The following is a 27,516-nucleotide window of genomic DNA, read 5'->3' as shown; positions in this document are numbered from 1 at the left end:
CCAGCAGCATACTGAGTTGAAAAGTTTACAAAACACACGCGCGCGCACAAAATGAAATGGGAAACGCAGGTGGCAAAAACAGCATCGCAAGATCATCCCAAGTAGAAAGCATAGCGGAATGGGGCGGGGGTCGTCTTTCATTTCCTAGAGCTGCACACTAAACATGATGGCAACGTTTCCTTAACGCCTCTTCTGTTTCTATTGGGGTGGGGGCAATTACATGGATATAAAAGGCACCCAGAACCCGGTCACAAACTCCGGTATTTGTTTGGAGGTTGGCCCTAGTGGTTACTACACAATTTTAAGGCTTTCTGTTGTTAAAATAATAAGTAAAAATATAGGACTCGCAACTTGCTTACCTCTCCTTATCACCCCACCTTGGCCGTTCAACACTAGCCCACACTGGGTCTCCACTGAGCCCTTGAATGAAGAGAATAAAATAAAATCAGATAAAGATCCGTACAGATAAATTGCATGGCTGGATGCATCGAACGTGATGCGTTTTAGAAGTGACTATGTTCAGATTGCAACTCAAAGAATATATCTCCTACGAAATATTTCAAAAACCATAGAATAGCACAGCTTCTTCCCAGAACAAACAAACTCTGTTCTCAGATATGATCTTTTGTCTGAATGATTGATTGGCAGGCAAAGAGGAAGAGAGTCAGTATGGAAAGTTTTTGAAGGGATGTTTTGGAGGAGGAAAAAGAACAATTTTAAAAGAAAGTGGCAGCATACCTGTGGAACATATATACCCCTTTCAAGGTCCATGTCTAACGCGTTAAGTGAACGTAGCATTCACATGTCACACAACTAGGACCAGTTTGCAGAGACTGGTAAAAGCCAGACTTAGAAATGGGAGTTATAAAGAACGGCGGCAGAAGGGGAACAATCGGGTGTTTTTCGATTCCTCGACTGGACTAAATTCTAGACTACGTTGTTCAGGGAACCATTCCAACGACTGAGAATTTTGCTATCAACTTCAGTGGGATTTCAACATTCTCTGGTCAAAACACTTTACAAACTGAGTTCCATATACTCTGGTTTCGCTTTAGGTTGGGATACGAATTCTATCGAGAAGAAATCCCCCCTTTTTCTGTCTATGTGTGTGTACATTTCTTCCACGCAACCTCTCAGTCCTTTTGTCCAGTGGCAATGTGTTAAAAGATGCATTTTCCTTTACAAACAAACGAGGTATTGGACATGAAAGAGGCCTCTTAAGGGTGTTAACCTACTCAACAGCCCGTGAAGAGTTAAGTACATGCGGAGAAAGAGTCGGTGCATAATAATAAAAAGCCCACTTTACAAAAACAACCTTTACAGTCCCGTCTCTCTCTTCCCCAAGCCCCCCCCCCCCCCGTTTTTCGGCATATTGACGCTGGCCTAGAAAACCCCTTTCAAGGCCTCTTTTGAGTTTTAGTGTTCTGCCTTAAAGTGATTATGAAATCAATATGGGGAAAAACTAGGCGACTGAGCATAAATTAAAGCGGTGATGGGAAAAGGTGTGACAGTTTCCTTTGTTGCCCATGGAAAATCTTTTTAGGGGTCTCAAAGATGCCCATTCCGGCTCCAAGACTCCTTGCATCTGTTAGGCTGGCTTAAACAGCCTTCCAAACTATTGGACTTTCACTTAACATTCTGAGCAGGGGAAAGTATATTTACATTTGTTGCATTAGAAATGAGGCATATGTTGATGAAGAAAGTGGAAAGCGGGCGGGGGCGGAGATGAAAAAGAAAAGGGAAAGACTGGCTACGAGTTGGAGTTCTTCCTCCAACCTTGGTCGGGCAGCAACCCATTTTGTCACCAAAAAAACCTCCCCTATAAAACATAAGAAGCTGAAATCAACAAGCTTCTTTTCAAGCCTCGAAAAGAAAAAGCTACAAAAATCAATGCAAATTCACAAATAGTGGTTCCCCCACTTTCGCCACTTTCGAAACCCCACATTTGTAACTGTGAAGAAACTGAAGACGATGTAAGGAAATAAGGAAATATACTCATGTATAATGAGTATAACAGACATTATGCATCATGCATAACTCAAAACCAAAACAGGGTTTTGTTAAATTTGATTTTTGTGGCATTTTTTTTGGTAGCGCTTCGACGCCCCCGCCCCCCACAAAGCGTTAAAAACAGAAAGAAGGAAAGACGACCTCTTCTATTCACTTCCCCATTTTAATTTTAAGACAAAAAATGATTTTTTAAAATCGCTAAAATGATTCCTAAGCATGAACCTGCCATCTCAGTCATCTCGGCAAAAGGAGGTTGGAAGGGAAGCGCGTTGTTTGGTCGGATGACATTGCATAAGTGACCAGTTGAATGGCACTAAGTCGAAAATTGGATAAACTATGGTGCTTTTTTGCACAGGATTTAGGCATTGTGCGCTGCCTTGCAAACGTCTCTAATCCCTCCTTTTGAAAAAAAAATACAAGGCTTTGTGCTCCGCACAGAAAAAAAAATGTACAGCTAAAAAAATCAGCAGCAGACGTGGTTATATAAAAAAAGGAGAGTAAATAGGTCTTAGTGAAGGGAAATAGTGAATGGCAGATTTGGGAGAGGAGTGATGAGGAGGAACATAAGGGAAGCCCTGTTGAAAATGGGGAGGGGGCGGGTAGAGACAGAAGCGTGGAAAATGATTGAGTGAATTTCAATGCAGAAAGTCAGGTTTTAGGGAACTGTTCTTCATGGGCCCAAATGATTTTATTCTTGTGCAAATTCCAAAATATGTGTGTGGGAGGCCTTCCTTTTATATGGTACACATACAAACATTTTCTTTATCCTCAGAGAGGAAAATAGATATATATATTTTGATAAGAAATCTGGGGACGGGTTTGAGGGGAGAAGAAAGGACAATAAAAGCAACTTAGAATTTACTCTCTGTAAGTAAATAGGACCCACTTCATTGCGTGAAACTACACTCCTTCCTAATAGGCTTGATAGAATTTCACGTTTTCTCTTACTTTTACAGTAACGTTATAACTATGTATTAATTATTACAACTATAATTAGTTATTATAATACATTGTAACTATGTATTAAAAGTAATTAATTCCATCAAAACGCACCTTCCCTTGATGCTGATAGCTTCTTGACTAGGAAACGTTCGAATTTTGTAAAACTAGAGATTTGTGTGTGTCACAGTCAGCGAAAGAGAGGTACAACAGAAATAAACAGATGAGTATGTTGGAGAGGAAGAGAAAAACAGGTGTTTGCGTTGGAGGGGGAGAGAAATTTAGGGAAGAGGTGTGCATGCGTATGTGAACGGGGGGGGGAGCGGATGATTGGGTTAACGAATGGATGGATTTGCAGATCTATTTCAATATTTTACAGCTAGTTTTGAATGCTTCTGCTGGCTCCCTCACTGCCGTAGGTAGGGCCCACGGTCGCCTTCCATGAGCTACTGCTCTTGTGCAGTTCTCTTTCAGAGATATTTCTGCCTGTGTGGTTCAGTTTTAATTTTGCAGAGCGGAGTGGGGGGTGTTTGGAGGGATGCGATTGTCTTTAGGGGAGCGACCTTTGATTTCTGCCTGTCTAATCTGGATTAGCTAATGTCCCCGCCCGCCCTCGGCCGCAGGCAGCTCGCAGGTGAGAGGCTCCTCCGCCCGCGTAGCACTTTCTCTCCTGACCAGAAGGTCGCCGAGCTCTCTCTCGACAGCCGGGGGCCGGGTGGGCGACAGGCGAGTGCGGGCCAGGGGTGGGAGCAGGAGCCGGTCTGCGGCAGCGGCGGCGGCGGGGGGGAGGGTGCGGCGGGAAGGCGACGTGTGATTTACCTGCAGGTCGTCTGCTCCCGAGGCGGCCAGCCCAAGGCTTGGTCCTGGCAGGAGTCTTTGATCGGGGTGCATCCCATACTGGGAGCCATGGCTCATAAGAGACAGGTCGTGGCGACGGTAAGCGTCTAGGCAGCCCAGCTCCCTCCTCTGCTCGTCCAAGCAGGAGGACTTGAGCGCCCGGGCGTTGTGCAGGTTGATAAAGTCGGTGGGTTCTCCATGGTGGATCTGCTGGTAGTACTGCTGCGAGTGGTGGAGCGAGTTCAAGGAGTAGGCGTCGGGGTTGACGGCCGGGTGGCTGTGTTGGAACTCGTAGTGGAAGGACTGGTGGTGCAGGGGGGTGTACTGGTGGTTGGTGGAGAAGTAGGGGGAGGCGAACTCAGTGCCGGTGGTGGAGTAAGTGAGGGGCGACGTGGAGGAGTAGGCGACGGTGGAGTTGGCCACAGACTCCAGGCATCCCAGCTGCATCAAACGGTAGCTGTTTGATCCATCATGACGTATCTGAAAGGAAGAAGGGAAAAGGTAACCCAAATACTGCAGGCTGGTCATCGGAAAAGAGCGGGGCTCCAACAGCACCCTGTCCCGCCTAGCTCCCCCCCCCCCCGCAACCCTAGCCAAAGCTCCTCTAGAGTTAGCGCCGGCAACCCCATACACCTTGGGCTGGTGCCCTGCAAGTCTGCACTAGAGGTTTAAAGAGGGAGCGAGAGAGAGACCCCTACGTAGGAAAGCGAGGCGTCCACACAGCTTGGAAAAGAAAGCTGCTACTTCACTGTGATGGCTGCTTGCGGAGGAAACCCAAAGTTACCCAACACAAACGCTGCAAAACTCCATATCCGTCTCAAGCGACTGATCTCCTCCTCTTACGGTCCTAACTCTCTCAGCAGACATAGGTCTCTCTCGATAGACACCAGGCACCGCGTCTCTCTCGGTGTGGCTCGACTCCCTACATGCCTTTAACCCTTCTTGGTAAAAGATCTAGGTCCAAAACCTTCCCCTTCCGACAACCTGAGTAGGAGTCGATCGTTTGCTGGCCCCCGGATTCCCATTGCGCTCTCTCGCTCTCGCTCTTTTTCTCTCTCTCCGGCTATTATTAATAGTATTTGCCACCTTCCGTTTCAGGCATTATTGGGGCCATTAGCCTGCTTTCTTTCCGGCAACCGTTTGAATGCGGCAATGGGTTTGCCCCTTTCCTGGCGACAGATGTCATAACGAATTTTCGCCCTTTACTTCTCGAAGTTCTCTCTGAAGCCGGATTATAATTAAATGTAACGGTCCAATGTGGATTAACAAAAAAATGGAAACAACCACACACAGGCACACTCGACCGTACACACACACACACACATGCATAGGCACACACATCCGCACACACGCGCACACACACACATCCGCACACACGCACACAGACACACAAAAAATACCTCCGCATCGTGGACGAGTCCTGGAAAGGTAGTTGACATTTTGGGTTCTCCGAAAGAGGCTCTGATTAAATCCCTTCTCCAAATTTAAAAGGAAAGAAAAGATACCAAAGCAACCACCAAACCACGAACAGTTTTTAAAAATCAAAAAATTACAGTCCTCTCCTGTTTCCCACAGACGTGAAAAATATATATACATATAGAGAGTATTTCTATCTAAACACAAAGAGGCTTTGCAACGTGTCTGCATAGGTCTCTCGCTTTTTTCCACCGTGCACCCTTTTAAAAACCTGTAGGAACAATTTTTCCCTCTGCACAAAAGCAGCTCCCCGGATCAGATTTTGTACTTGCAGGGTATTTCTTTGGCTGATGTCGTAGGTCCCTTGGTAATATAGAAGTTTTGAAAATTAAGCATCAGCACTGAGAACTGGGAGGACAATAGATAGAGCAGCTTCATCCCAGGAGACAAGGAATAAATATTGTATCTTCGCCTAATAAGGAACTGTAGGTTCTTTCAACGTTTTTATACATTTTTCCTTCACTCTTTTAGAAGGCTTCCCCCCACTTTACTCAGGCTAATGTGGGACCTAATCTTTTCGAAAGGGGCCTTTTTAGGAACATATGATTGAGGTGAACTAGAGCTAATACATAAAACAAACTAGATTAATTAAAACCATCCTTTTTCAGTTGGTGAGTGTTTCTTCTTGCTGGCTGTGGCTATCCACCCCCCCCCCATATTGACCAAAACACAAGATTAGCGTGTATGTAACTGGATTTCCCCCGTCCTCCGAATTACACCAGCGCATTTATATTTCTTAGAGAAAATAATAAATCGAATTGAAGTCCACCTCCACGCCCCCCCCCCCACCTTAGTCAGATTGTTCGATATGGGGCAACTTAGATGAAATCACACTGGGTTTTGAAACAGAATTTCAAAGAAACAACTTATCTGAAATGTGTCACTGCGGTTAAGTGTCGCTGCCGTGCATTAGAGAGAGAGATATATAATATAAATACATACATATATATACATATAGGGCGATACCGGGAGCAGGAAGACACCCCCGCGCGCCCCCGCACCCACACAATGACACGGGGTAAGAGAGCTAAAAACCTGGAGATTTGTGAGCGAAAAGGTGAGAAAGATTTGGAGCCTCCCGCCCCAACTTGGAAGTGTCTATTTGAAGTGCGATTTGTTTTATTTTTCAGACAGCTAATTATGGCCGAGTTAGCATTATGGCCGAGTTTAAAACTACGTGCATCTATTTATTTGCAACCATCCCGGGAGTTAATTTCTGGGGGCGCGTCCGCTTTCTGCGGGAGAATCATCTAAGCCCCGTTTTCTGCTCGGAGGAACCGCAACTGTAGATTCTCGCTCGTCAGGGCGCGCCTGGCGAATGCTCCAAGGAAGGATCTGAGGCAAATGGCATTTCCTGCCGCTGCTGTGCCTCTCTGCTGATGGCGAGATTAAATTACAAGCCTTGGAGACAGAAGCGGGTGTAACTCGCTTTTAATTGCCATTTAATTTGGTTCGCTTTTAAGTGTTTAAACCGCGAAGGTGTCTTAATAATAAGCCGCAGGCAAACAGACATGTGGCTCTTTTTTAAGGTCCAGGTTTGGGGAGTGTTTATTGGTATCTGTTCATGCAGGCTAACAGGAGCTGTCATTCAAGCCTCTATTCTTTATCCAAATGGACAAAGGCACACGACTAGAATTGAAATGCATTGTCTGAAATGGAAAAGTGCGATTATCCAGACCGGCACAGGGGTCAGCAGCAAACACTTTTTGTTGCCTCCCCAACCTTCTCTTTAACGGGATGGGGTGGGGCGGGGGGTTCTAAAACTCCTTCGCAGAAAGAAAAAAGAAAGAAAGTAATTACACCCTGACATTTTAAACAGGAAATTCCATTAATTACTGACATCTCTAATGTTTCTTTTCCCAGGCTTTGGGCAACTTTGGTGGTAAAGATTAGGAAATGGGAGACAGTACATAAATCAGTGAAATCTTTCTCCTGCAAAGACTGAGTTTGTCCAGTGATCAGCCTACCCCAGTTAAGACGCTGCCGTCCACCCGCTTCCTAAGCGGAGGCGCCTTCAGGAAAGAGCAGGGACTCCTCTCAAGTCACCTCCTTTTAAAGGATCCTGCTTGCCCACCAGACGAGAAGAGCCACCAGTCTCTTGGGATAACCACGATTATTCACCCCACCCTGGTTTATGATCATCTATAACGCCAAAGGGTATTATTTTGGTTTATGAGAGCCTGGCTCGTCCTTCTGGCTCGCAAGAGTAGATGCGCACGTCGGAAGCGTGGAACAAAGAAGGAAAGAAAGAAAGAAAGAAAGAAAGAAAGAAAGAAAGAAAGACTAAACCCAAAGAAAGGAGAAATCTTGTTCATGGCTAGGTTCCACTCAAATGCGTCTATTCAAGTGTAACATCGGACAACTAAATACTTGATTTGTTTGTGTGGAAACCTTACCCACGTCAAACTGGATTTCCAGGAGAATGTGCGGAGGATAGCATCGTTACAGCCCGATTCTCTATACTTCCCTCTCACCTGGAAGGTAACCCCTACGGATTTCAAGTGAGGTTCTGCTGCTTTAAAAGCAGTTTAGTTTTGCACACCTCAGGTGTGATTCTTCTTGTCACCAACTGGACGTACTTCTAAGTGAGTACCTTGAGAGTAAGATGGAAATAGACAGGAAGCGAACCTAGGTGCGCTTACTTGGAGATGAGATCCATAGGAAATAAGACCCAAGTTGGTGATGGCCACCAACTTGGATGATTTTAAAAGAGAATTAGGGAAATTCAGGGAGGAGGCGAGGGCTACCAACGGCTACGAGCCGTGATGGCTTTGTTCTGCCTCCGTTGCCAGGGGCAGGGTGATGCATCTGAATACCGGAATCGCAGGTGGGGTGAGGGCGCTTGCGCTCAGGTCCTGTCTGCGCGCTTCTCATCAGCATCGAACTGGCCAGTGTGAGACAGGATGCTGGACTAGATGAACCAGTGACCCGATCCAGCAGGCTCTTCGTATGTTCTTGAAATCAAGCGTAGGTTAGTAATTGGTCGGTTGCTGCAAGGTCTTAAGAGTTGAGGATCTAGTTCACATTCAGTCACGAAACTCTGTAGGTAAGGGTTCTGACAACCTGGTGTGATATGACACTTAATCATTGTTTCCCCCCAACGTCATAGAAAGTGTCAGTTCGACGCAGGAAAAGCGAGTGGAGAAAACGCGCGACGCCCTTTCCCATGCTGGCAAAGAAAACAGCCAAATGGAGACAAAGTTTGCATGTTTTATCTTACTTGTCCATGTTTAGGCTGGAGAGCTGTTTTCACTTTTCTACAGCCTAAACAAGGCAAGACAGGCGTGCAGAAATGAGACTGACAGTTTCCTAGGCATGGAAACAACTTCCTCGACAAAGCAGTGACTCCTCAGGAAGAGGATTTAACTCCTCCCTTTCCACAACAACAACAAAAAAGGCACTCCTCCACCGTCGCGTAAACACTAGCGGGGTTACCAAATCCTGGATCAGACCGGCAACAAGGACCAAGGTTTCTGCCCCGACTGGCGAAAACGTTTAAAGAACAGCCAGACAGAACAGATGAATTTGTCCTGCCAGCTCTTTTAATATGGAACGTAAGAAGCTGCCTTCTGCCCAGTTCGGCCGTGTCTCCATCTACAATGAGAGGCAGCGGCCCTCCGGGGCCTCGGAAGGGTCTTCTTCACACACACACACACACACACACACACACACACACACCGGAAATGTCGGGGGTTGAACCTGGCTGGGATCTTCTGCACGCAAAGATGCGTCACCCCTGAGCTACAGTCCTTCCTACGCCCTCGATTTGTGTTGCTCTCGAAACAAACCATTAAACACACCCTCTCCTCCACAATCTTGGCCAAATCCATATTGATGAACGGAGTCAAAGCTGTGAAGCAACCGATTGATTGCTTCTCAAAAACAAGGGAACGCCTTGTTTCCTACTATGTCAATCCCGTCCTAAGCAAAGCAATGCTAGACTATCAGCCTAAGGACGCAATAATTGAATAAGTTACAGTTAACAGATGCAGGTCTACTCTGAAGTAAGTCCCACTGGGATCAATGAGAATTCCTCGCAAGTAAGTGTGTACTGAAGGGCACTCCCAAGGTGTAGTTTAGTTTTCTAGCTAGCCTATTCTCTCGAAGACTTCTTTCAGTTTTAGCCTGTGAGGGAGGATTTCAGTGGCACTTTTGATTTCTTTGACAGTTTGCGGGATTATGGAAAGAAATGGGTCTTGAACGCCTGGCTTTTCTCTCAAAACAAGGCATTCAGAACACAGAAGGCCAAAGCTGTGGTTTTACTGTGTGGTGCTGCGGAAACCACCCTAAGCTATTGCTCACTTCCCTTCTCTCTATTTTAATTAGAGAGTCTGTGGGATATATTGGGGGGCTCCTCCGTTTGAGTAACCAGTGACCAAGAGGAGCTGATTCAGTTCTCAGAGACAGCTCGAGAAGCTTGTTCCACACTATCAGTTTTGCCTTCTTTCTCCCAACCACTCTCTGTTGGGATTCTTTGACTCATCTTACGATCCACAGGCACTACCATAATTTCCCCTAAGTCAGGGGTGCCCAAACCTTTTTCAAAGAGGGCCAGATTTGATGAAGTTGATGAAGTGAACATGCGTGAGGGCTGAACAAAGTAGTTGAGCTTTTTTTAGGATTTGACCCCAATAAGTAAACTGCCACAGACTTTGGACATGTCTGCCCTACTACATCAAGGACTGTTTGTGGGAGAAAGGCTGGGAAGGAGCCACCATCCATTCAGACTTATTTGTTGAAAGGTTCCTGTTTAGATGAGAGATGGGCAATCTGTGGCTCTCCTGATGGGGCTGGAGAGCCAGTGTGGTGTAGTGGTTAAGAGCGGTAGTCTCGTAATCTGGGGAACCGAGTTCCCGTCTCTGCTCCTCCACATGCAGCTGCTGGGCGACCTTGGGCCAGTCACACTTCTTTGAAGTTTCTCAGCCCCACTCACCTCACAGAGTGTTTGTTGTGGGGGAGGAAGGGAAAGGAGAATGTTAGCCGTTTTGAGACTCCTGAAGGGGAGTGAAAGGCGGGATATCAAATCCAAACTCTTCTTCTTCTTCTTCTTCTTCTGGACACCAACTCCATTCAGCCCAGGCTGAATGTGATGGTGGAAGCATAGGCCACACCTGCCACAATTATTCAGCAGCAGCCAGCTTCCAAGCTGTGTGCTCAGTCTGCCAAGTAATTCCAACAGGAAGTTGTAATTCAACATCCTTGGGCCCACAAGTTGGTTCCCTCTCTCTTCTTTGGGGGATGGGCACCCTTATAGCACTTCTGACCACCAAAGACGGACAGGCTTAAGCAAGCAAAACTGGAGACTGACAGAGAAATGCTGTTCAAGCAAATGCTGTTGTTTTATCCAGGAGCCACACATCTGCACAGTCCTGCCTTCCATGGACCACTCCTGAGCCATCCATTGTCTCTGCCTTTAGAGACAGAAGAAATCTATTTGTCTTTTGTCTATCCTTAGCTGAAGAGCAAACTGTACTGGGGATATGAAACTTACCCTCTCTCCCACTCCCTTCATAAATACAAAAGCAGGAAGCAAAGTCTCTAATTCAACTATATGCCATGTACCTTGGCAAGTGCCAACTTGAATAAAATATTGGGGGAGGCAGGTAAGCTCCATACTGCATAATTGATCACATGATGTGGTGCGCACACACCATTTGAATGGGAATTCACCTCAACTTGGGAGGGGTGGCCCCCTCAAATATTTTCTTGGGGGGCTGAAGGGACCTCAGCCTCTAGGAGTTGGCGTCTATGCAAGGTGCTGTAGTAATGGTAAAGACTTCAACACACCTCCTTCCCTGCTCTATGTTTGTCCCAGATTTCCTCATTTCCCATCATTATATGCTGAAGTCACTTTCCTTACTGCGATGTTATTTAAGCTCTTTTTAAGTAATCTGCATAAGCATTGGGCTTGGACCATGCATAACCTTTAATGATCTTGAACTCATTTATTCTGCAGCCCACAATAATGGTTTCTCAAGGTGTACCCTATCTATGATTTTGTCTTTTATGTGGCTTTCAGCATCTTTTATCTATACTGTCAAGGGAAACTGTTCTTTCAGCAGAATCCTTTCCTGCCTTTGGGAACTTTCCCAAGATCTTTATTGGGAGACTAACCTAAATGCGAGAAAGAGCTCTACTCATTGCTGTGAATTGTTGTCTCAGTCACAGGAAACAAGCGTCTACAAGTTGAGAAATGTAGTACCAGTTTTCCCTGCTATTTTTTTATTTATTTCATCAACAAATGTGTGGTTGTCTTTCTCAAGCTGCCAATGGGTTTTAATGCAACCACTCATTCAGACAATATTTAGTTTACTTTGGAATATGAATATTCACTTTAAATATGTATTGCTCTTACCACAATCTTTTCAGAAAGATCCTACTTGCTTCGCTATGTCCACTCCACCAAAGAGACATAGCAACATTGATCTTCCTCCCACTCATACCTGTGAATAGTGATACAGGTCAAGTCTTGCAATCCTCTCAGCTCAGGATCATGCTGATAATTTTGGATTCATCTGAGATGTCCTTCTTGATGTGCCATCTCTTATTAGAGATAATTTTTTGTCCCCCCTCCCTCCGGGAATATACAGTTAACTGTGGGAGACTTGAGGTTAGAATATTATTGGATGTTACCAATAACATTCACCACTTTGAGGTGGAGATTCACACAAAGAGAGACTGCTGCAGCCTCCAGCAGCAAGGGAAAATCTCTTCAGCAGCATCAAGTAGAATCCCAGCTTCTACTGATTGTTTTCATGCACTAGTGTTATGTGGATTTTCTTCCTAATTAGTGTTTAACCACTACGGATTGGGGGGGGCAGGGAGGGAGGGGTTTTCATTGATATATACTTTCCCATTCTCTTAGATTGATACACATATTCACAGGATATATACACTGAAGGGATGGCTTTGAAAGTGAACAGAATAGGCACCCTGAAAAACAGGTACCCTTTTGAAGACTCATAATGGAATCTCTCCTGGGGAGATGCCAAGCCCATGATAGCCCCAGTATCAGCAGTTATGGCTTGGAGTGGTAGAGAGTGCTAAGAGAGTAGTCCAAGGTAGAATTGTATATAAGCATGTGGAATATATATATATATATATATATATATATATGAAAAATGCAGATGGTTGCCCTCAAAGCCACCATGATGATGTGTCTCAAGATGTGTATTGCCACATTGTTTTGCCAGCGATGCTAAACCAGGAACCTCTGGAGTGGAGAGGACCTCACACAGGATGTACCAGCTAGCACAGATTTGGGATTTTTAAAAATAGCACAGTTGTTATGCCACCTATGGTGATCTACACAATCTGCTCTTTAAGCTGGGTCATCTTGTGAGTGATGTGCTATTTCATTGTCTTCAAATTCACAATGCCTTCAGTATAGAAGTGCCTCCAGTTTTTCTGAGAGTGACTGATCCAAACACTACTTGTTTTGTAGTCTCTTAGGAAAAAAAAAGGGGGGGGGGCAACTATACAAAGGATTATCAAGGATTTCCTGACCAGGCTCTCCATAAAAGTACTCCTGGCTGAGAAAACATCACACCAGATGCAGAGCTGCTTTTTCATCAAGAAGACTATTCTGACATTGTTTTCAAGATGCATTTTAATATTTGAGTCAGTATCCAGTCATTAAACTTCTCTCTGGTAGCTGAGAATGAAAACATCTGTAGACTGTGATGTATTAAAGATGTACCGTATATTAGGAGTGTCTATAATTGATGGAGACATTCCAATAAATAATACAGTGTCAGAATCTTTAGATTATTGAGGCTCATCTACAGTGCTCATATATTTATGCACCACCAGTAATAGCAAGCATGTCTCCTTCTCTAATTAAACACACAGCACCACCATGGTATGTTTAAATAACATAAGACTATAGCACAAATGTGAAAATAATTCATGTCAAAGATTTGGGTCCTTAGCTTATGAGTCCTCTTAGTGTCAACTCTTTTTTGTAGTGAAATAAGTCGGTGATCATTGATGTGAATGTCAACATCTGCTAGATTTTGGATAATCATTCTAATGTATCATACAAATAAGTATTTTGACTTGCTTTTGTTCTTCCAGTTGTAGGCCTATGCTTTACTAGTAACACTCTTCATGTGTCAGTCTAATGCTATTAATGTTTTTAAGCCACTATTTTCTCAAGAGTATGAACAGCTTGAATAAATTTTATGATTAAGGTGGGTTTTTTTTTGTAAAAATAAAATAAAATTGAACACATATTTATTCATGGGCTTGAAACATAAGGCTTTATTGACCCAAGAATCCAGGATGGATGCAAAGGAACCACTGAATATATATTTTTCCTTGACTGATTCAGAATTCATGCCTTTCTGCTATTAAAATGCATATGTTGCATTCCCCAGACTGAAGCCAGCTACTTCAGAGACACTGGAGTCCATCAGGGAATATGTATTTATGTTTTAAAAACATAATTTAATTTCCCCATTGATTGTAACAGCTCATGGATAAAATCAAGGTTTTCCCCTCCCATAATTATCCCTTAAAAATTAACAAGTAAAATTTATATGGAAAACAAAATAATGTCCTCAGCAACCCAGCAATGAGAGGGTAGTGGTAAGTTTGTTTTATTTTTTAAATCCACAAGGTTTGATTCTGAAATGAGTTTTTCCTTCTTACGCTTTCCTTTCTTAAAAAAACAGTTAGATGAAGAAGAGGTTATTTCTAAACTTTTGGCAACAGCCAATAGAGATTCATTACGGTCCTGCTGATAGTACAAACTATGAATTCAATTCTGCAAACCTAGTAATCCCTGCTTAAGCTAGTTGTCTTCCTGACCCTATTGGAGTCCTTGACCTGGGTGGAGGTTGAAGGGTCAAAGCCCTAGAACTCTGGAACTCTTGAGGCCTGAAGGGTTTGGCCCAAAGTCAGAGCCTCTTCAGTTGAATGCACTAGGCTTGAGCTGAGGCCCTGAGCAAATGTTTGAATTTTCATTGTGTTTTAAATGAAAGAGTAAATGGCAAAGCAATGACTGCTCACATTAAAGGAATGGGTTTTTAAGCATTTGGGGCCATTTCACACAGGACAGCACAGAGCAAAATTTGGGTTTGCCATCAAGTAAGGACCAAACTACATGATACATGCACTTGCATCTTTAATTGCCTCATTCCCTTCAGGAGAAGTATATAAACTTTAATTGCCTCATTCCCTTCAGGAGAATATAAAAGTGCAGAAGTGGTGGAGGGAAACTGTTTCAGGGTGCCTCCACATGGGGGTTTAATGCTGCAAGTGGGTCATTCAGGTTTGATTTTTTTCTGTGTGCCCAATGGGCATGCAGCTACCCACCACTCCTGTATTAGTCATAGGTTTTTGTTTTTGTTTTAAAATAGATATTCCACTGCTTCCCAACCACAACAGTGGGCGGTCCTTGATGGAATGTTTCTGTGTTATGTTCCTCTCAGTCACTACTTCCACACCTTTAGTTAACTTTTCTTGTTCTGGACATGCATACAGGAATTTCTTCTTTAAAAATTGTGCAGGAAGTATGCAACAGCAAGTGTTATGAACCCTTCGTTATCATGTCTCACAATGAGCAAAACTGGCTTATGCTATTTTAATTTGGAGGTGGGAGGTGACATCAATGTCCATTTATTTTCTTTTTAAAAGAAGTTAATTAATAATTATGACTTTGGGTGTGTAATGGTTTTTGTTTTTATTTTACTTAATGGATTTTCTCCAGTAAGAGGAAATCTGGATTAAATGTAAAAAACAAGGAGAGAAAATGGGCTGGAATTTTGATGACAATGACATCATGTCAATGGTGTGAAAAATAAGCATGCGTGAGTAGCACCAATACCAAAACAAACCTCTATCCGGAAGTGCCCTAACACTTTCCCGGCCCACTGTTTTTCTGCTCCAAATTACTCCTAAATGTCTTCTCCTGTAGAAAAAAGAGAGTTTTTCCCCCTCATTATATGAGATTGCATATAATGTATAGTTTGGTTCTTGATCTTAAAACTTGCTTTAAAAGATATAGTGTGAAGTCACCCAGAAAGATCCTTTCAGGATTTTCAGCAGTACCATTTCCCAGGTTCTGTATAGATCAGTGCATAACAGGAAAATAAAACATATTATTGTTTGCAAACAGCAACCACTGTGAAGACATTCTGAGTGAACCTATCACCACTCCTTAAAATGGCAGCTGAAGAAAAGGATGACTTTGGAACCCTAATCTGAAAGCATTAGTTATTTACAGGATGTTGAGATCTGCAATCTTGTCTGAAAGGCTGTAAATATGAGCTCACTCTGCAGTCTTTGGCATCACTAAGTAATTAATTTAAGCATAAAATTGCATTTCCTAAATCAAGCCAGTAACAATAGGAAGCCACCCACACAATGCATCTTTACTTTCAACAGGGCATCATTCAAGTCAAATGTGTTCAGGAATGTGACCATAAAACTCAGAATTAGAATCAGGGCTATTTTCAAAACCTGAGATTTACGTTAGCTGATAAAAATCAAAGTAACTCCATGAATATTCTCAATGCTGTTATATTTCAGGGCATCGGAACGTCAGAATATTTATCAGCACTTTGTTTCCAAACCTCAATCCCTATTTCAATCAACAACAATTGATTTCCACTGAGTGGCTCTGTCCATAGTCTACCCACGCAGGAAGCTGTGGTCATTTATGTACATGCTAATTCTACTGAAGTTAGTGGTACTGATTCAAGCTTAACTGAGAAGACCCGTGCCTTAATTTATGCCTTACTATATCAGCAACATGCTAGCAGTGACCCTATCAGCTTGAACCCAAACACACTTACAGGGAAGTAACCCCATCACTTCCAGTGGAATTTACTTCCAAGAATATGTGCTTAGGGCTGGGATGTACATTTGAATCCCCAAGGTTATTAGGGATGAGTCATTGTGAGTAATGTACAGCAAATCTATTTTTTTTTTTTAATATATATTTATTCAAGTTTTTCAATACATAAACATATTTAAACAAATAACATTAATTATTTGACATCTTTTCATCATTACTTTGGACTCCCCCACGCCTCCCGCACACACTTACATCGTTAAAAAATTATTTCCAAACAAATTATCATTTTGTTCATAATCTTGGATTTAATCATTAGCGTATAGTTTAAAACTTAAGTCTAATTTAGTGGTAGACAATTACTTCTACTCTGACATCCCAATCAACATTCAGCCAAATTACAATACTTTTGCAGATAAATCTTGAATTTCTTCCAGTCTTCTTCCATCCTCTCTTCTCCCAAGTCTCGAATTCTGCCGGTCATCTCAGCTAATTGCATATAATCCATCAGCTGCATCTGCCATTCTTCCAGCGTAGGTAGGTTTTGAGTTTTCCAGTTCTTAGCAATCAGTATCCTTGCTGCCGTTGTTGCATACATGAAAAATGTTCTGTCCTTCTTTAACACACTCTGGCCGACAATGCCCAAGAGGAAGGCCTCCGGTTTCTTAGTAAAGGTGTACCTAAACACCTTTTTTAACTCATTATATATCATCTCCCAAAAGGCCTTCACTCTCGGGCAAGTCCACCAGAGGTGAAAAAAAGTTCCTTCATTTTCCTTACATTTCCAACATTTATTGTCAGACGAATGGTATATTTTGGCCAATTTAACTGGGGTCATGTACCATCTATATATCATTTTCATTACATTTTCCTTCAAAGCATTACATGCAGTGAAGTTCAGCCCAGAGGTCCATAACCTTTCCCAGTCTTCAAACATAATATTATGCCCAATATCCTGTGCCCATTTTATCATTACCGATTTGACCATTTCGTCTTGTGTGTTCCATTTCAGCAACAAATTATACATCTTTGAAAGTACTTTAGTCTTAGGTTCTAACAGTTCAGTTTCCAACTTTGACTTCTCCACCTGGAATCCTAACTTTTTGTAATGTACAGCAAATCTAAAGGCTGATTTTTATTTATATAATTAATTGGGGTGGGAGATGATGGATTATATCTCTCCGCTCTCTTCCTTCAAATCCTTCCTCAATACCCACCTGTTTTATAAAGGTTTTTTTTGTGCATAATATCTTTCTCTTCACTCCCCACTGAACTTGAATTTGTGCATATTCCTCCCCCCCCCCCCACTATCCTTGCTCCCACCACCTTCTGCTTACACTGGTGTTTCCTCCTCTGCTGAAATGTAAATCGTAAGCTGCTTGGGGTTGAGAAACAGTTACCAACAATCTCTTTGTCCTTGCTTTAAATTTTAATTATTCTGGAGCAGAATGACTCTAAGTCATTGAAGTATCACTTGTTTTCCTGCAGGATGTTTCCCCAAATCTAAAAGGTACCCTCCTTTATTGTCTTCAAACAACCCCTGAGCTAGGTTGAATGTTTGCAATAAGAGCATGAAAAAAGGATGCAAGCCTGCCTGGCATCCCTTTCTTTTATTTTCTGTAACAGGAGCAGCCTGTTAGTTGGAGTAATCCCACACCCTCTCCCTCCCTGCTCTGCAATCCCCCCATCTCCTTCCTCCAAAGAGTTATTGGTTTATCAAACATCATGGCCCCTTCCAACAAGGTCCCTTGTCTTTCAGCAATGCTTCAACAGGGAGCTGTCCATTCAGGACCAAACAACCACGTGGTGCCTGCCCGCGAAAAAACAAAAGAAGTGAAATATTAATTAAGAGAGAGAGAGAGAGATGCAATCTGTTCAATCCTACGCCTGCAGGCAAGCTCTAACGGAAACCACATATGCTTTCTCTCTCCCCCCAAGAAATCTTCATTTGGGCATTAAAATACTTAAAAGGATTAGTCATTAAATACTTGTACATTTGGTTTAATTTGCTAGAAACTCTATGTCACAGGGTTAGATCAGAAAGCTAAGAGTTTTAATCTCATTTGCAGTATTTACCTAGATGTTTTATTTCTTCTGCTGCTTGTTACAGGGATCATATTAATATCCCATGCATCCAGAGGGAGGAGGTTGAAAAAAAGGAGCTGGTTGCTGACTGATGGCATAGAAATATCAAAGGGCCTTTTCAAGTAAAACAAAAAGCATTAATGGGAATTGGGTGTTTCCTATAGCAGTCTGGCTCCTTTTAATGGTAGGGATGCTGTAATAGTTGCTCAGGGAGACAGTGAGGCTAAATGGGTAAAGTAGTGGCTGAACCCGTTAGGGGGTTTGGCTGATGTCCCACCATTTCAGTGCTTCAGGTTAGGTCATCTTCCTAGTCTCTGATTTTATCTCGTCCCTTTCCAGCAGTCATATAAGAACACTGAGTTGTTTCAAGCAATGGGTTATTGCAACAAATTCTTCTATGTTAGTTTCTCAAGCTGATGTTGCCATTTAATTAATGGAAGAGTTGGCATATTTCATTTTGCTGTGCACTTGCTTAATTAGGAACAGCAACTTTGGTAATATGGTGCCCTGTGCAAGGCCAAAATTTGACAGCCAAAATTTCACTGCCTGGCCCCAGCCTAAAACTGCCTTCCCAAAGCCAGATATGGAAGGTGTCAGGTTTGGGAAGGAGGTGCAAGGCTCTTGCAGGGTCCTAGAGCCCTCCCCCTCCTTCCCAAAGTTGGGGAAGTGCTAAATAGGCTTTAGGAAGGAGGTAGGAAGGTGTCCCTTTGGCCCCTGTGCCCTGTGTGTGTGAAAACTGGTCATGGTGCCCTAAATCCACCTCTGGGGACAACATGTATGGAACTTGAGTAGCCATGATCTAAAAAATAACCTGTTCTGATTCCAGGGATCTTTGATACTGGGAAGGGCCATAGCTCATGCTTTGCATTCAGAACGTCTTGGGATCAGTCCCTGGCATTCCCAGGTAGAGCTGGAAATGTCCCATGTCTAAAACTCCAGAGAGCTATAAATAATACTGCCACTACATGGCTTTGTATTGTATTACAAGGGATGCGGGTGGCTCTGTGGGTTAAACCACAGAGCCTAGGACTTGCCAATCAGAAGGTCGGCGGTTTGAATCCCCGTCACGGGGTGAGCTCCCATTGCTTGGTCCCTGCTCCTGCCAACCTAGCAATTCGAAAGCACATCAAAGTGCAAGTAGATAAATAGGTACCGCTCCAGCGGGAAGGTAAACGGCGTTTCTGTGCACTGCTCTGGTTTGCCAGAAGTGGCTTAGTCATGCTGGCCACATGACCCGGAAGCTGTACGCTGGCTCCCTTGGCCAATAAAGTGAGATGAGTGCCACAACCCCAGAGTCGGTCACGACTGGACCTAATGGTCAGGGGTCCCTTTACCTTTACATGGCCTTGATCAGATGTGCACAAATCCATTCAAATCTAATCAACTGAAACATGTACAATGATACCTCGGTTTAAGAACAGCCCTGTTTATGAACTATTCAGTATGTGAACTCTGCAAAACCGAAATTAGTGTTCCAGTTAGCGAACTTTACCTTGGTCTATGAATGGAAGCCGAACGGTGGAAGGGCACCAGTGTCAGGAGGCCTCATTAGGGAAAGAACACCTTGGTTTAAGGATGGCTTTGGTTTAAGAACGGACTTCTGGAACGGATTAAGTTAATAAACTGGGGTACCACTGTGATGAGATATTTAGCTCCAAACCACAGTACCATGGGGAGATGAAATATGGAATATGGGGCATATTAACACTCACCAGGCCCGTTGGCAGACCAACTATCCTTACAAAGATGTCTGCAAACATGATATGAAGGCCAGCAACATCACTCCTGCCATGTGGGAATCCCTTACAGACAACCACAGTGCCTGGAGACAGAAAGCAGGTCATGTATCCATAGCAGTGACCAGAGGAGGAATGATCATCAGGAGCAGCACAGAGAGAATAAATGCCATGGTGCATTTGCATCAGCACAACTAGACACCTTTATCTGTCCCAGCTGCAACAAAACATGTATCTCCCATATCAGTTTCTACAGCCACAGCAGTCCAACAGTTTGACTTTACCTGCAAAGGCACACACCTCTGTTGGATGCCAGCCAGCCAGCCAACCAACCAAGCCTCAGACAGCAGAACAGTCCTTAGAATCAAAGATGGTACCAGTAACTGGTACAAGTTTAAGAGTCAGAACATCCCACCAATAACTAGACTGAGGCATTTTGCATCACTGCATGTTTCTGAATGGTCTTCAATGGCAATCTCACAAAGAGTGTACTAGAGTAGTCCAACTTGAATGTCACTACTACATTCTATGTCACTAGTAAATGAGGTTAAAGGTAAAGGTAAAGGGACCCCTGACCATTAGGTCTAGTCGTGACCAACTCTGGGGTTGCAGCGCTCATCTAGCTTTATTGGCCAAGGGAGCCGGCGTACAGCTTCCGGGTCATGTGGCCAGCACGACTAAGCCACTTCTGGCAAACCAGAGCAGCACACGGAAACGCCGTTTACCTTCCCGCCGGAGTGGTACCTATTTATCTACTTGCACTTTGACGTGCTTTCGAACTGCTAGGTTGGCAGGAGCAGGGACCGAGCAACGGGAGCTCACTCCGTCACGGGGATTCGAACCGCCGACCTTCTGATCAGCAAGTCCTAGGCTCTGTGGTTTAACCCACAGCGCCACCCGCATCCTTGTAAATGAGGTTAGGTCTGCTCTATTCAGATAGGGTCATGGTTGGCATCATTCTGTGAACTGCCCTGAGACCTCCAGGTATAGAGTGGTATATAAATTCAATTAATATAACAACAACAACAACAACAACAACAAAAACAACAACGCCATTCTAAATGGAAAAATGCACTCCTGACCACTATGCTGAATCCAGGAGAACTCTGAAACTGTTTACTTCAGTGGGACTGCAACCTTATCCAAGAAGGGTCATGAGCCTCCATCCAGAGTTGACAATTCACCTCCCTCACAACACCCCCATCTTGTCTGGATGAAGTTTTAGCTTGCTTGCCTTCATTCACACCAAAGCTGCCTCCAGGCACTGGTTCAAGAATTTCACAGCCTCCTTAACAGAGAAATGGGAGTTTGCTTAAAGGCAAAATTAATCAGTAAGGATATCTTCCATGTTGGAGCTTCAGCTGTGGACAGCTGGAGTCACGAAAAGTCTCCTTCCTCCAATGTGTGTGGGGACATTCCCTCTGGGGCAGCAAGGACTGGCATGCATTAGAGAGTGGGCAGGATAGAGTTACACTCTAACATTTTCTTTTGGAAGACTGGGTGATGCTAGTTTGTATATTTTGGGAATTGAGGAGGAATGTCTCCCTAGGTCAGTTTGGTCAGTGTCTTATGTGGGGAGAGAGGTGAGAGAGAAATGGGGCAAGAATACAGACAACCAATATTTTGGGGTTTCACCATTCCGCAACATTATTCTATTCTATTCTGGCTTATTATGGTTGCTATGTAGTGTAGGCTGAAGGATGGAGCACTTGGGAGCAGGCAGGTCATAGAAGAGGGTTTTGGAGTACATGGTCTTTTCTTCCTTTTTAATTTCATGAATCTATAAAACTATGCCCACATCAATTCAAATCTGCAGGTAAGTTTAATATCAGCCATGAATTGAAAGGCAACCAAGCCATAAGATCCTTTTTATTTTCTTAAAACAACATTTTCACAGGAGATGAGACATTATGTAGCAGCTCTCTTGATGGCTGCCATCTTGCTTTCCTCAGAATGCTTCATTTTTTGTGGTGAATGTTCAGAGGCATTCTGGAGTGGTGAATGTCGCGCCACTGAAGTCTCCTTCTGCCAGAGCTGACTTGGCTCCTGCTGCAGACAGGTCATCTACTTATCTGTCCTTGAATGCCACCAATTGAACAAATGCACATGAACAGGAGTCCCAGACTAGATGTTCATTCATGACAGTTTATTCCTCTAAACATTAATTGTACCACAAACTGAACTGAACTGGATAGACTCCATTTGGTTCAGTTGTCCATTTGTCCCTAAACAAATGCACACTCCTAGCAAGCAGCCACCCATCCAGGCATTGATCAAACTTGTAGGAAAGTTTCATATGTGCACTGCCTGGGCCACATTTTCTGTTCATGTGGGTAAAGGCAGCCCAAAAGTCGTGAATCTGAAAACTGGTGGATGACCTGTGATGTCTGTTCATGTTGAGTCATAGAAGGAAAGGAGGGAGTATAAGAGAGACATGGGAAACCTATCCATTCCCTTCATTGCCTTTCAGCTTTCCCAGGCAATCAGTTTACAGCATGCAAAGTTAAGTGACTGACAATTTTGCAGCCTTTAAAGGGACCTCAAAATTTGCTGCCTAAGGCAGGTCACCACACCCTGCATGATGTTAGGGCCAGCCTTGAGGCTCTGCCCCTACAGCAAGGCTAGTTCCTCTGTTGCAAGGCTACCCTGCTTTAGGTGCCGGTTTGGGGCCAGCAAGAGGAAAGATAAAATTCGAGGGTTTTGATGAGGTGAAAAGCCCTTGCTTTTCAAGAATGCAGACCTTTCTTTTCATGTCATAGCTGCTGCGTTTAATCTACTGGATTTATTTCCAAATATCTGATAGATGGGGAGGGGAGAAGTTTTATTCTCAGATGTTGCTCCCATGTTCAGTTTTATTTGAGAATGCAGGAATAAACCCTGCACCACACATAAAGCTTTTTCAATCACACTGTTGTGCTTTTCTTCCCTTCTCAAAAGCCAGAAACTCTTTTCTCATATTCAAAGCGTTAAGCCCTGCTACCCATGGGAATGCTTGGATGAGGACTAGATAAGAGAGTTACATTAGGGCAGAAATTCGGGTCACATCATATCAAACTGAAAGCATCAGGCCAAATACGGGTTTGGCTAATAAGATTTGTACACAGTCATTTTAAATTTTTAAGACTTGCCTTGAAATTTAAGGGGAAAGAAAAAGAAAAAAGAAACAATGAATGCATTTTCAATAAGCACTGGTTTTATTTGCTTGCAACATTTTAGGCTTCTTTTTTGCATGTTATTCTCTTCTCCTGGAAACTTCAATCCTCCTGGAAGACTTAGGCCTCATCCTCACTCATGTGGTAAAACAGATTATGCCACTTTTTTAAAAAGCTCTTTCACACACAGTTGTTCCCTGCTCATAAAAATTTGGCATTTTTTTGGATAAATCTCTTTAACATGTTAGTTTTATATGTGAAGAAATTTTTGGTTTTGGGACATCCTATCATGTGAGCCTTCCACCTGCAGTCTGAAGGGGCAGGGCCCAGCCATTGATTTTTAACACCTCAGTGACAACTTGCCTCAAAACACAGCTGTGTGTCATCAGCTATTCTATTTACAAGAGGAACAAATTGAAGAAAAGTTAAGCCTAGTGTATGTTAAATTATGTAACTGGGACATATGATGGCTCATGAAATGCTTACCTAAATTTCTCAAGTAAATTAATTTTAGAATTTGTATACAGTTCTAGCTTTAGTTGGCTGAGCAGATAATCTAAAACTTATTTTATGAATTAGTTGAACCCTAAACCGAAGAAGAAAACAGAACAAGGCAGAGAACTGGATTAATAATTGTTTAGTGTATTGCACACAAGGCAATACAACAGAATTACTGTGAGGCTACGCATAGAGAATGTGTCTGCTCTGTTTAATGCTTTGTGTTTCTTCTCAGTGGCAGCTTTTCCTTAACATAAGGAAGCAAAATGAAAGTCACTGCAATGAAATTGTGGCAAACAAATGTAAGGGGAGAGAGGCTCCATGTTGTCCAGCAGGTAATGGCTTTTTCCACCTTCCTGTCCTAGGAGCCTCCATAAGGATGCTGTTTCCAGAGGAAGAACTGTGAGATGAGAGAGACTTGTTTACCATCAGGGGGGGGGGGGTTGATTTCACCTGTGCTGCTCCACCCCCAGCCTGAGGACCCATCAGAAGGGAGTTATTGCCATGGGCATTAGGTGTATGTGTATTCTGATGAACTGAATGGAGAGAAAGATTATGAGTCATGGAGTGTGGAGAGTGCATGTATGAACTTACCAATGCTTAGTTTATATTGGCTGCTATTTTGTTAATGTTATTATTTTGTTTTATGGATTATAACTTCGGAATTGATTTGTTAATCATATAATATGACTTTGCCTTAATTGCGATGTTTAGCGTATTTTAAATTGTGGTTTAGTTAATAGTGTTTTATAGATTGTAATTATTTCACTGATGATTTGTTATTTATTCTGTACGATTTATGTTGTATTTGTGATGTTCCATATTATTATTATGATTACTTATTGTTTGTAAACTGCTTTGGGATTCATTTTAATGAAAAGGGGCATAAAAATATAATAAATCCATTAAATCAAATCAAACCCAACACAACTGTTGTGTATACATCAGTGTTACACCAGTATTTTACACAACAAACATGTGGAGTGTGGATGAGAGTTATGCATCCTTAAATATCTGTGCACAAGGACTTGGCTCAACCAGGGCTCCCAAACATGTGTACGATAATGTACACTTTTTGCATTAGCTGGAGAGGACACTAGTAGGCAACAATGCTGTAACAATCATGTTTGATGTATAAGGCGTGGAGCTGCCTTCACAGGGTTCTTCATACTCCTATATATTTTAGGTGTATGATCAACAGGACACAACAAACTCCCCCTGTGCTTGTCTGTATGCCAACCGCAGTATTCCTATGCAACTGCAGATGTAAGTGAGAGTATGATATATGGGACAGAGAGACTAGGGATGACAAAACATAGAAATAATAAAACCTATGATAGCATTCCTTCCAAAACCAGGTATAGGCAACCTAAGGCCCGGGGGGCCAGATGCGTCTCAATCGCCTTCTCAATCTGGCCCGCGGACTGTCTGGGAATCAGCATGTTTTTACATGAGTAGAATGTGTGCTTTTATTTAAAATGCATCTCTGGGTTATTTGTGGGGCATAGGAATTCATTCATTCCCCCCCCCCCCCAAATATAGTCTGAGGGACAGTGGACCAGCTCATGGCTGAAAAAGGTTGCTGACCCCTGCAGTATACAGCTAGCTCCTTATCCCTCTTCCTGGCTTCCAGTCCTCCTGCTTCTACCATACATTAGTAACCACCCAAACTGTTTGTGGTCCATTCTCTTTCCCAAGTCTATATAGGAGAAAAACATAAACAACAACGCCACATTCCAAATTAAATATGACATAAATCACAAAGAATAAATATGGAATGGAAATGAAACTTGAGACCGGGTTGGTAACAGTGATAAGACACTTGTGCAAAGTAAGGGGCTGCTTTATACAAATTTTACACACCCTCATCCCAGAGTGTGATGTGCAACAAGTTACATGTTTGCAGACAGAATGGTCAGTGAAGCCAGGATGTGGGTAGGTGGCAGGGACTTCAATAGGCAGGCAGACCTGGAGGTGGATCCTTGAGCAAAAACACTAGGGTGGTAAGACCAGTCCACTGCTTTTAAGCAACGGGGCGGGGGTGGAGATGTTTTTGTAAAATTTATTGCATGTGATCACAGAACTGGAGATTCTGGAGAGTTTCATCCAGGCTTCCTCAATCAGATGTCCTCCAGATGTTTGGGCTACAGCATTCATCGGTCTCAATCAGGGATTCTGGGATTTGTTGTATGTAATACTATCAGGGCACCAGGCTGCATAAATTTGGTTCAATCTAGGCCTCCCATAAAGAGCAGTCATGCACACATCTACTCAGCAATGTGTTCAATGGGGCCTATTCCCAAGTAGTTATAGGACCAAAGCCTTCAAGAAGCAGTCGTACCTGAGCTCAACCAAAGTGTCTAAAATACTAATAGAGATCTTTCCTAGTATTTCTTTTAAACTGTCTAATCCAGAATAGCTATCATTTTGATACTCCAGATCTAAATTATTTCTAAGAATGTCCTGTGGAAGAAAAACGAAAGAGAAAAGATATTGTAAAGGAAAATTCATTTGCATCTTTTGAGCAGTAAGAACCTGTTGAATGACATTTAAAAGAGGATTAAAGCTGATTTCTTACAAGCAGCAGAATAATCAGATCTCTAAGCTAAAGTGGAATTAAGGTCCTTCAATTCATCTGCAAAACCTGACTGAAGTTAAATCATCGTTCGGTAATTTACATGTCATTTACAGGGACATTCATTGTGCCTTTAGTACTGTAAATATGATCTGAACAGCTTTTGATCTTTTGCAGTATTTGCAGGAACACATTATTGTTTCAGAGAAGGAGGGGAGGCAGAGCTTATGAAGGAAGAGGGGGGGAAATAAGGATGCTCTTTTATAACGTCAAAACAAATGTGTCAGCCAAATGGTAATATCATCACTGGTTTCATTTATTTGAGCTTGGCAGATGTGAGGGTGATTCAATGATTGTTTGTCAGGAAATTTTTTTTTAAGAGAAGCAAGCAGATTGCTGAGCAATGAATATGTCTGATGGAACATGCAGCATTGTAAACATATTTTTGTGCTCCAATGGCATTGTAAGACTAAGTGCGTTAACAGGGAAACAAGTTGTTGAATGCAAAGCTTCTATTTAAAAGCCCTGTATTTTGGGACCCAGGTATCTACTGCCTTCTTTCCTAGTAGCCTGCAATACACTTTGAGATCAACATATGAGATTCTTTCCTTGGTTCTCCCCCCTTCTGAAGTCATGTGTCTGCCTACTAGAGCTAGCACCTTTGTTCCTGTGATGATGCAACCGTTAAGGAACTCCCTTATTTGACTGGCACTTTCTGTTTTAGCTACTGTTATGCACTAAGCTTGGATCCTAGAACAATAGGCAAGTAGGATCCTAGAATGCAACAACTGATTGGCTTGCAGGAAAAGAGCAATCAGGCTCCAGGAGGAAGGTAATCAGCCTATTAGGCTGGTAAGATCGTAGAATGCAACAACTGATTGGCCTGCAGGAAATGACCAATCAGGCTCCAGGAGGGAAGCAGAATCAGCCAATCAGACGGCACTCATTGTGTAAATAATGTATATAAAAGCCTGAGGTTTGGGGGGCAAATCAATCACTGTTTTACAAGCTGCAATAAAAAGCATGAAATCACTACAGGACAGTATATTTCAGCTACTATCTTTTCCTGGGGGTGGGGCAGTAGAAAAAATGCTGTTACTCAATCATACCTAGGATGAACACCTGAAGTTCTCTATTGTTCTCTATGGGAAACTATGGGAGGGTGGTTGTGCAAGTCTATGATAAGTCTATGGATGAGAGCAAGTGAGATTGGGAGATGCATCCTGTGTACCAGGAGGAAGAAAAGAGAAATATTATTCCCGCCCCTTCCCCACTAGAACTTCAGCCTTCTCCTGCTGTATAGCTGTAAAATTCTCAGGAATGTGTTTGACTGGAAAATGTTAGAAGCTTTCACATGAGGGTCAAAAAAGGTGGGCTTTTGGCCTCCTCCTCTCCAAACCAGGGGCAGAA

At 43.0% G+C, this 27,516-nt stretch overlaps 1 protein-coding gene across 5 annotated transcripts in view; it reads right to left on the bottom strand.

Annotated features, from left to right (window-relative positions):
• Nucleotides 1-9,211, bottom strand: part of TFAP2D (transcription factor AP-2 delta) — a 43,091-nt gene extending 33,880 nt beyond the window's left edge. The window contains exons 1-3 of one of the 5 annotated variants that reach the window (XM_080997452.1): nt 8,079-9,211; nt 3,769-4,266; nt 360-420 (exon numbers count right to left, since the gene is read on the bottom strand). In XM_080997452.1, the coding sequence (XP_080853578.1) occupies nt 360-420; nt 3,769-4,233 (526 nt within the window). In that variant the 5' untranslated portion in view covers nt 4,234-4,266; nt 8,079-9,211. Of the gene's footprint in view, nt 1-359; nt 421-3,768; nt 4,331-4,484; nt 4,718-4,770; nt 5,165-5,186; nt 5,471-8,078 lie in introns of those variants that run through there. The other 4 variants (XM_080997449.1, XM_080997450.1, XM_080997451.1 and 1 more) reach the window with 4 other exon arrangements.
• Nucleotides 9,212-27,516: the final 18,305 nt, after the last annotated feature.

This window comes from Podarcis pityusensis (assembly GCF_964106645.2).
Source record: "Podarcis pityusensis genome assembly, chromosome: 3".
NCBI classification, from domain to species: Eukaryota; Metazoa; Chordata; class Lepidosauria; order Squamata; family Lacertidae; genus Podarcis; species Podarcis pityusensis.
This window is presented reverse-complemented; position numbering and strand designations above follow the sequence as displayed.